An 11,126-nucleotide genomic window follows, 5' to 3' on the forward strand; every position below is an offset into this window, starting at 1 on the left:
CTGCCTTTTATTTCTGTCATCTCATTTGTCTACTTGTAAAATTTGAGCAGACATATTTCATATATTAATTGATGACTTTTGAAAGCAATGAAACATGATGTTTATATGCATAACTTTGGTATAGGCCCAGTCTCTCTTACTAGCTAGGTGTATAACTTTGGGAAAATTATTGGTTTGGCCAAAAAGTTCATTCGGATTTTTCCCTAACAGCTTACAAAAACCCGAACGAACTTTTTGGCCAACGCAATACTTAACTTCTGTAGCCCTCAGTTCTCTCATCTGTAAAGTGGGAATGATAATTATACCTACCTCACAGGATTATAGTATGAGTTAAAGGAGATACTAGATGTGAAGTGTTCAGTACAGTGCCTGGCATAGTAAGCACTCAAAAACATGTTATATTTAAATTGAAAATACTGATTTCGATAAATTCATAAAAATATCAAAGCTCATTCTAAGATATATAGGTGTTTAACCAATGAAAATATTACATTTCTTTAATCTGCATGAATTCCATGACTTAATGTATGGGAAAAAAGTGGAAAAATATAAATTACTTATAAAGCTGTAAACCATACTTTACAGAAGTTTATACTAAAAGAGAATCTTTGTCATTTGTTCTGAATTAGATTGCTAGATTGTTTATGTTTTTATTCTATTTTATATTCTCCATAGAAAATTTGTGGAAAGGGAACTGTTCAAACCTGATGAGGTACCTGAAAGACATAATTTATCCTTTTTTCCAACTGTAAATGATATAAAAAATCACATCCATGAGGTACAGAAATCCTTGAGAAATGGAGATAATGTATATAACTCAGAGATTATTCCAGCAACGGTATGATTACAACTGTAATTCCTTGTTTTATTACAACAATCTTTCTCAGCTGATGCATGATTGCCATTAGGCCATATAAGTTACTGTGATGTAAGGAAAAATAGTAGTATCTTTTTCTCAAAATGTGAACACTGTGAACTCTCAGATGATGATTTGACTAAAATATTTTTTATTACTCTCACAAGAAGAAATAACAGCGAATTTCCAACCCTGACTATAATAACAATAGTAATCTTCACTTAAATATCAACACATATTATCTCTGCAAAAAGTATATCTTATTCATTTAACAGGTATTTATTGAGTACATACTGTATATATCTCCACCTCTTTTTAAAATTTAAATAGAACAAGTTTAAATAGAATAGTTCAGACTTGAATACACAAAGTGATGATGTTGGTTCTATATGTCATCTATGGATATAAAGTTTACCTCATACTGTGATACTGTAGCTTTCTCCAGAAAAGTGGCCATTTCTATGAAAATTTTGCCTAATCTGAAGAGATTAATGTAGTTACCCAGAAACTACTAACTGTAATACAAGCAGTGATTTTGGCATTAAAATCTCAAGTAGCAGTATCCTTTTCTCTATACATTTTTACTCTCTAAATTCAGTAACTGAATAGATTGAGATTTTTTTAAGCTAGAGCTACTATTCTTTTCTATCCAAAACTCTTAGTTATTCACTATCCAAAATTCAGGAACTAAAACAGATTTGGTTAGCAGTAGTCTTTGCCATCTACGCTTGCTATCCACATTCTTGCTATCTGACCTTAGGAAGCTAATTTATTTGCATAGTTAAATATACTTAATGCTTTGAGAATGTGAACAAGTAAAGAGAGTAATTACAGAATAAAGCACATTTATACTATGACTGAATAAGATATGACAGTTGCATTGCTGTTTTAAAATAGTTTTCAAAATAAATGTTTTGTTCTTTTTACTGAAGTAAATGTTCCCATTTCAGCTTCAATGGACTACAGATAGTGGGAATATTCTCAGAGAGACTGTGACAGTTACACTTGCAGAAGGTAGGGTATCTTGAATACTTCTAAGATATAAAATCAAACAGTGTTAAAATTGGAAGACATTTAAGATGTTATCTAATTTATCTCGTCTAATTTATGGATAAGGAAACCATGTCCCAAAGAGGCAAGAGCAGCTATGTTAGGATTTATTAAAATACTTACAGCTATTTAAATTTCCTCCTATATAATTAGCTTTTTTTTTTTTTTTTGGTATGTTTTTTTTTGTATGGTTTGCTTTTTCTCATATGTTCTTACGCCTTTGCTCTCTCAATATTCCAAGCTTATTTCAACCCTTTTGTTCTCTCTTCTAGAAATGTCTTTGTCTAGAAATGTCTCTTCTAGAAATGTCTTTTCTCCTCTTCTGCAAGGCAAACTCCTCTCATTACTCACATAGCAATCTCTTTGGCTTTAAATGCTCTCTTAACTTCACCCCCTATGTAAAGATGGATATTCACTCTTTTGTATTTATCTTTGCATTTAACATGGTATCCTTTGTTTATGCATATGTATCTTTCATTATGATTTGAGAATCATATTTTATTCAAATTAATATACCTAGTTCTTACCATAATGGCTTCTAAAAAGTTAACACCTAAATAGATGCTTTAGAATAAATTAATAATTATACACAGTACAATTTTTTTTATTCTTTGGCTTATTAAGCTTTAAGAGTCACTTTGCCTATAAAATAACTCACAAAGTCTTTAGAATTATTCATTTGTTCTGTGTATATTAACTCAGTGTGATGAATGCTGAGCCTAAAAAAAAAGTAAGTTTCTTACTTCATTGAATTTAAAGGTTAGCAAGAGAAAAAGGCACTACAGTATATTCTAATGAATTACTCTTATGAATAGTGCCATAAGAGAATTGTGCCAAATTGTATGGGAACGGTGATAGAGACATGCAACTTAGTCTGGAGAGTAGGGAAGGGACACTTGAGAAAGTAACTTTTAAACTGAGAACTGAAGAATGAATAGGAATTTGCCAATCAAAGGAATAGCATGTTTGAAGGCTGAGCAAGAAAGTGCTTGCTGTGTCCAAGGAACTTAAGAAAGCTAGTGTATATAGACAATGCTGAGATAAAACTGGTTAAACAAAACAGGTTTAGGAGGCCCTTTCAGCTGTCCAAGTGAAAGGTGATAGTGGTATAGATTACAGTTGGTGACATTTATACTAGAATTAGGCAGATTTAAGAGTTATTTAAAAAATTCAATTCAAAGGCCTTGGTTATTGATTGAATAGGTGTAGGAGGTAAAAGAGCAGGAATGATCTGGGATGACTCCTGAGTTTCTTCCATGAGCAACTGACTGACAGTGGCATTTACTGAGCTCAGCAACACTGGCATAAGAGTGGGGTATTGGTAGCAGGGAAGAGAAAAAATCCTGAGATCAAGTTTGGAAAAGCATGAGTACCAGAGTCATTTCAATGAGGTAGGTTGGAAGGAACCCATATTGGCGTGGCTGAAGAGTGAATGGGAGATGAATAAAAAAGCAGAAACAGTGTGGACCACTTCTTCAAAAAGTTTGCTATGAAGGGAGTATGGGGTTGAGGCAAGGTATGTTAGGACAGGAGAGACCTGAAGAGATAGATGAAGATGAAGGTATTTGATAGGTTTGGTGATGGGAAGTTGAGTACAGTTCTATGTGATAGCTTCTCTTTTCTCTTTAAGTAAGAGTGTTAAGAATGAGAAAAGATCACAGGAAGGTGACCAAGATTTGAGGAAAATGGAGATTTAACATCCTCCCTGATACAGAGTGAGAGAAACATTATAAGATTGTCATATACATGAAGGTCCTATTGAGGCTGATGATCAGGAATTGGTATTAGTAGTGGCAGCGAATTTCTTCTTCAGTGACAGTCAGCTTTACAGGTATAGGCCCTGGAAGGCATTTTCATCCAGAATTAGGATTTTACCAGGGCGTTATGACCAAAGGACGGAGAGGAAAGGGAGTTTAAGGTATTTGCAAGAGAGTGACTAAAATTATAAGCCCAGGACTCTAAGCTGGATGGGGAGAGAATTTTATTAAGGAAGACAGTGATGGATCTGAAGAAAACTGAGGAATTAGTTAACTGGAGATCCACATGAAGTTGAAGCACAATTGTAGTAGAGTACCTGAGCAAAATCCCTGGAAGAATAGAGGTTGTGATCAGAGAATGGGATGTTTGAATTAGAGATTTTACATGTGGAATAGTCCCAGGTATAATCATAGTAGCGGGTAACTGCAGCATAGTGAGGTGGGACAATTAGAAATGAAGCAGCCAAGAAATGTGAGGGTACTGTTAATCCTTTGAGGAAAATTCTCTTATTATCCTGATTTTACACATGAGGAGACTGAAGTTTAGAAACTGAGTTAAATAGAATGTTGAAGGCTACAGAGAAAAGCCAGCACTTAAATCCATCCTTGTCTGACACCAGGACCATTTTTTCAAATTACTCGGTTACACGGGTGCGATATGCGGTATGGAAGCAATAAATAGTTGTTGATGATTGGTTTTAATTGGTTTTTGATTACCTTAAAGAGATGAGTATATTTGGGTTAACATATAAGAATTACATGAGAAGGACTCAAATTCCCTAAGGGCAATTACTTTAAAAATTGAGATATTTATTTAGAAAAGAAAAATTTTTACTCTTCTTCATTTATTCAAATATGAGTTATTGAAAGAAATTTAGTACTATTATTATTGAAGACCTGCTTTATGCCAGGCATTGTCCTAGGCACAAGGCTATCAAAGATGAGTTAAGTTTGATCTTTGTAACTCAGATATTCAATAGGTGTTCCACATCTGGAGAAGCTTAGGTCCAGCATTATAGCATGAAAAAAATGGACTAGATTAGAACTACAGGTATAGAATCTTTTAAGGAAAAAAATAGCTTCTTACATCCCTTCCTAGATATACTGAATTAAAATTACTGGAGGTTGAATCTAGGAACTTATTTTTTAAAGTTTAGTGATTCTGATGATCTACCAGGTTCTGGAAATAGTAGACTAGATAACTTCCTAAAGTCCTTTTCAAACCTTTGACCTTATTTCCTATTCCATTTCTGATAGTAAGGATTGTAATAAAGTATATCCTAGAAGCCATAAAAATTACTTTAATAGTTTATTTTTTATATAATTTAGGAAATTCACAAGGAGAAGCACTTTCCAGCAAAGTGGAAACAAATCAGACAAGGAGTTCTTTGTCTCCAGAGCCAGCGCACTTGCTGTCCTCACTTTCTTCATTTCAGCCAAAAATATTCACACAACTACAGGTAAGTATCCAGTGTAATAGCCAAATTTGGGGCCCTTATCGTTCTTCCTCAATCTTCCCTCTTTTCTTAGGGATTTAACAGAATTGTTATAGAATTATAAAGATGATCAAAGATGTTTTCATCATTAATTTTCTGACTTTTTTTTTTTTTTTAAACATTGCTTATTTTATTTTATTTATTTAGTTAGTTAGTTAGTTATGGCTGTGTTGGATCTTCGTTTCTGTGCGAGGGCTTCCTCTAGTTGTGGCAAGCGGGGGCCACTCTTCATCGCGGTGCGCGGGCCTCTCACTATTGCGGCCTCTCTTGTTGTGGAGCACAGGCTCCAGACGCGCAGGCTCAGTAATTGTGGCTCACGGGCCCATTTGCTCCGCGGCATGTGGGATCTTCCCGGACCAGGGCTCGAACCCGCGTCCCCTGCATTGGCAGGCAGACCCTCAACCACTGCGCCACCAGGGAAGCCCCTAATTTTCTGACTTTTTTGTGTCTTGATTTAAGATGATAATTTAAACAATATGTTTTGGAAAAGTTTGAATTGACTATGCATGCGATAAAATTAGTTGTACTAATTTTCCTTTGGTTCTCGTTTCTGTTCTCACTTAATATTTGTTAGTAACTATCCTCTTAGCTTTTATTCCAATTTTGTGTCAAATGAGTAATATATTCGATAAGAAAAACATACATAGTAAATTCAAACATTTTGATGTAACTCTTTTTGGTTCAAAAGGGTTTGCAGTTGCAACCAAGATTCACTTCTTCTGATGGATCACCAGCTCTGATATCAGTAAATAATCACCCCTCCTCCAGTCCTTCAAGACTTCTGGATTCAATAGGAAGTGCTGTAATGAATAATAATTCTCTACTGCTTGGTCAAACTCATTGCCTTCAAACAGATACATGCCTAACCCAAAACAATAGTATTTCCTCTACCATGGGTAACCTTCCAGGACCAGATCAAAATCTGGTTGCAGTTGATCAGCTGGTGGAAGTTGGAGATGTTGAGGATACAGAGAATCTGGAAGGGAATGTTCATCGGATTCTGCTGGGAAATGTGCAGACCATTCCAATACAGATTATAGACAGCCACCCAGCTCTTAGTAAGTTAAAATCATATGATTTTATTTTTTTTAACCTTTATGGACTATCATCACTATTACACTAGAGAAAAAAAAACTGTCATTTCTACTCAGTGGGTTTATAATATATAAATAAATCAAGTAAAACCAGGAGAAAAAGGGAAGAAATTTGGTGAGCATGAGTTTAATAACTTTTAAACTTTTTAATGTTTTTCTTTATCAAAATTATTCATTCACTAATTACCTAGTTTTATGTGGAAAGTCTGTGGTGATGTGAAATCAGGAAGGTCATTTTTGAATGCATGAAAAAAAATTAGAGAAACTCTAAAAGGAAAACTATGTAGTGTAAAGGTTATTATGGAAAAACTGATACACACACACAAAGAAAAATGGGATGAAGTTGGCAGATGTAAAGGTTAAAAGGAAGATTTTGAGTTATAGACTTAAATGTTGAGTTCTATAGAAATTGAAAGGGAACTAGTAAGACCTGGGGACTTGGTTTTAATCCAAGACTTTGTTGCCTTCACTTTGGAATGAACCCAGTCAACGTAGTAATAAACTCTGTTAACTGCTACTTGACCTATGTCACTTCTTTTCGCACAAATTGTTCTGGATTGGGCATTTTTGTGGGAAAAGATTTGCAGTTTGCTTTGAAGAACAAAAGTCTTCATAGAAATTATCCTTAGACCATATATTTTTCCCTGCATGTGTGAGATAGTGCCTTCCAGAAAAAAATCATTGTCTTTTAAATTTATAAGAAGCATACTTTCAAGAAAATTTATCCAGAGGGCTGTGGCAGTTGTCTTTAGGAACTTTAGGAGAAGAGAGAGAAAAGGAATATACATGAACTAATCCTCACAACTACTCCATGAAATAGCTAGTAGTGTCCCCATTCTGCAGATGGGGAGACCAAGGCTCTGGGAGGTTAAGTAATTGCCTAAAAATCACATGTAGTAAGTGACAGAGAAGGCATTTAAACCCGGATCTGTCGGCCTCCAAAGCTTCTTCCAGTTCTAAGATCTCTCCTCCCTCCATTGTGCCAAGGTTTTCTGGGAGCTCTAATTCAGATTGCCTTAAAGGAGACCCTCTTTGGATCTGAACTTGCATTATCTATCAAGTTAGATCATGATTTTAGGGACTACTTCACCTAAATATGAATTCTCAGGATCACTCAAATCCATCCTCTACTGGTTTTCTCGATATGGTATAGGCTAAACTAACACACCTGTATGTGACAAGCTTTAGGTGTGTTCAACACACTTTTCTGAGCAAGTATAGTCCCCTTAACCTTGGTTCTCCATAGCAACTGAAAAACTGATATTCCTGAGAAAGAGAGAGAAAGATTTTATCTTAGGTATCCCACCTGCCAGATCACAGTAGTGTTGCTGGTTTGCTACATTTACATTAATTTGGTCATAGGTACTTTGAAATCAGAATGGTAGTACATTCTGAAAGGTTTCCCATAAGCAAACACATAGCTCGTGCAGCTAAGTCAGAGCTATCGTTTAAGATGTTGCATATTTTTTCTGAAGTACTTAAGTAGTGCGGTTTCTTTAGGGAGAGAACATTGAGTGAGTATGGAGACCATATGAGAATGGTAACACATCAGTGGATTTGTAGTATATGTTTGGTGTTTGTAAAAAAAATGATTTTCAAATAATGAGAGGCTTCCTGACTTTTAGTCACACATATTTTTAAAGACAGTCGAGTTTAAATATGAGATATTCCTCATAATTTTATCAAATTATGGACTGATTTTTGGTCAAAGAATCTTTTGAAGAGAATAACTTTGCAGTTTTCTTGGTCTCTTTTTTTTCCGTACTGAAGGAATTTAATATGAATGACTGTTAAGATGTCAGAAGCACTGAGATCTCAAATACACCAACTGATTTTCTAAATTACTTGATTCTTTTTCCAAACTACTGTTTTTTTTTTTGCCTTCTAAATTCATATAATTCTATCTTTAGAATATTATAAATTATATTAACCCTTAGGGTTTTTCTTTTATATTCGGTTTTAAAGTTGAAGAAAGTCCAGAAGGTACCATTTCTGTGAACCAAGTTAAGCAAGAACCCAAAGAACCAGCATTATCTATGGAAGCAAAAAAAAATTTGGACTGTAAGAAATTGTCTGCTACATAAATTATTGAAGCTTTTCAGAATTTACAACTCTGGTGACTTCTGATGTCATAAAAAAGAAGGTGAATATTATCAAAGTGCAGCGTTGTGATAAGTGGACTGAAGACTGGTTTAATGAGCAGCTTTAATTTAAAACTGACATATTTGTTGCTAACTCCCTATTTTTACCTTAAGAGATATTTTATTCGTCTTATTTTGTATAATTCTTATGCTTTTTGATTATCTGATAAGGCCAGTATTTCAAAAGGTCATCTGAACTTATCCACTTATCTAATTCATCCTCTGGAAATATCTAATTTTGGTTCTTCAAAAAGAACAACAAAAAAGTATGCGAGTTTGTGTGTGTGTGTGTGTGTGATGAATTTTTTTGAGTTCTGAAAGAGTTATTCCCTCTTTAAAGTTGTGAAAAAATTTTTTAAATTGGCAGATGAGAGAATATCTGAGGTCTGTCTCATTTGGAAAGAAAAACAACAGATTTTACATCATAACATGAAGCCCAACATTCACATCTGTGAAAACTATATAGTTGCATTTTAGCTTCTTCTATTCTAATTTTTATACTTATAACTACAAACCAGTAGTATACCAATGGTCATCTAGTAGAAATTTACAGTGTCTTGGTAAGTACTGAGAGTTTTAACTTGAATCAGATAAGCAAGAGAAATAAATGTATTTTGCATGGATTTATACAGTATTGTAGTTAAAATACTACTTATGGGTTGAAAAATGTAGAAATTGAGAGAATTCAGAAAGAATAATAGAATTCCCTGGTGTTAACAGATAATTAGGGGAACTTTTTGATATCAGCAGAAGATTTTTTTTTTTTTTTTCTTCCTATTTTGTATTGAAGATTCAGCTCTGGTTAGAAAAGAATTTGAGTTGTATTTATTTTTCTGTGCCAGAGTTCTTAATGAATTGATGGTATTAGAATTTATAGTATTTAAAGGTAAAGATTTATAGTTGAAAATTTAATTCATATTTAAAACTTTAAAACAACTGGTGTGTTATATTTGCTTGTTGAATAAGCATATTTACTTCAAATACTGAATAAGTACTAATCAGTATATTCATTATAAGCTTCTCTTTTCCAGAAGGTTGGTAACCTAGAAATGTCAATTATAACTATCAAGAAATCACCTAAAGGCTCTTTTCCCCCTAGAGACCATATGTGGGTTTATTTAAATTTTTATTTAAAAATAAGAATTTCAAATGGATATTAATGTTTAATATTCAAAGCATGCAGAATATAATATGAAATTCAGCCTTAATACTTTACATGAATGTGAGTCTTTTTGTAAGTATATTTACTTCAAATTCTGAATAAGTACTAATCAGTATATTCATTATAAGCTACTGGTTTCTATAAGGCCGGTGAACTGGAAATGTCAATTATAGCTGTCAAGAAATCAACCTAAAGCCTTTTTTTCCCCCAGAGATCATTTGTAGGTATATTTAAATTTTTATTTAAAAGTAATAAGCATTTCCAATGGATATTAATGTTTAATATGAAAGCATGCAGAATATGAAATTTAACCTTAATACTTTATATAAATATGAGTCTTTTTGGCTTTTCTAAGTCCAATCTCCCATTCTTAATTCACTTTAATTGTTTCAGGTACACAACATGTATCTAAGTATAAAGCACTGTTATGTTAGAAACAGATGGAATTATAAAATTCCTTGCTCTTTATATTTATACCCTATTTAACATAAAATTTATTTGTACCTCTATTTAATGCAAAGTTAATATTCAGTTACATACATAATTTTTTAATAAGAATTGCTTTTATTTTTCCTAAGAATTGAAAATACTTGATGTCAGCATTTATAGAGACAGGCTGCCAAATCTATGTTATGCTAAGTTAAACACAACTCTTAGTTACCTCAAGCCCAGTTTTCTCTTAGTCTGTGTGTACTTAAAAGGTATAAGTCCAAATTAATTTATAGTTTAGTGTTGCACTGTGGGTAATATTCATTTCATTTGTTATTTCTAGTTTTTATGGAAACTTTTTTCAAGATTTTAAATAATAGATCTTCACCTTTCATTAATGACAATAGTTTATTATAGTTTATTGAACTATATTCCTTTGGAGACATTCCTTGCTTTTTGATGTTGAGTTGCTAAGGAGAAATGCTTGTTAAGATACAAACTCTAGTCAGTTACCTAGGAGGATGAGAGATGTCAGAGGATCCAGAGTTTGGCACTTGATCAAGAACAAAACATAGTTTAAAAACATTTCTCACTTAATTCTATGTGTCTCTTCTGATACTTTTTTTTGTGAGGACAGAAAGTTGCAGTGAATCTTCCCCACAAACAAGAAGAAAAAAAAAAGAGCATGAAGGTTTAAGTCCCTAATTGTATACTCTTTTGGTTTTTAGGTAGGAACTGGAACTATCAATATTTTCATGTAAGTATTTTAATGAGTAGCTCTTTAAAAATGGTTTCTAAATTAATTTTTAAAAATTAATTTGTCCTCCAAATGCATGTTCAGTCACAGTATATCGGTATTGTATTTTAAAGGTGCTTAGCATTGCTTTTTTAAAAGTATGTTTACATTTTTAAAATATTCAGTTAATTTTAAAATGCACAGGGTATTAAATACAGCGCATAAAGTTTTCAGTATCTGTATTTGGCATTCTCCTAACAGCTCTGCAGCAAAGTTTGACATATGTTCTGTGTCATGTATTACAAGGTGTAATATCTGTAGTAGAAAGTTGGATGTTCAAAATAAGCAGTTAGAATTCATAATTACAGCTGAGCTTGTTTCTTTATTGTAGTTATCATTATAACT

At 33.2% G+C, this 11,126-nt stretch overlaps 1 protein-coding gene across 5 annotated transcripts in view; it reads left to right on the plus strand.

Moving 5' to 3' along the window:
- Positions 1-11,126, plus strand: part of CARF (calcium responsive transcription factor) — a 96,376-nt gene that overhangs the window by 35,005 nt on the left and 50,245 nt on the right. For 2 of the 5 annotated variants that reach the window (XM_082467084.1, XM_082467083.1), the window contains exons 12-17: positions 676-838; positions 1,807-1,870; positions 4,993-5,123; positions 5,848-6,217; positions 8,219-8,396; positions 10,714-10,742. In XM_082467084.1, the coding sequence (XP_082323210.1) occupies positions 676-838; positions 1,807-1,870; positions 4,993-5,123; positions 5,848-6,217; positions 8,219-8,337 (847 nt within the window). In that variant the 3' untranslated portion in view covers positions 8,338-8,396; positions 10,714-10,742. Of the gene's footprint in view, positions 1-675; positions 839-1,806; positions 1,871-4,992; positions 5,124-5,847; positions 6,218-8,218; positions 10,743-11,126 lie in introns of all 5 variants that reach the window. The other 3 variants (XM_082467080.1, XM_082467081.1, XM_082467082.1) reach the window with 2 other exon arrangements.

The sequence above is a fragment of the Balaenoptera physalus genome (assembly GCF_965194825.1).
Source record: "Balaenoptera physalus genome assembly, chromosome: 6".
Lineage (NCBI taxonomy): Eukaryota > Metazoa > Chordata > Mammalia > Artiodactyla > Balaenopteridae > Balaenoptera > Balaenoptera physalus.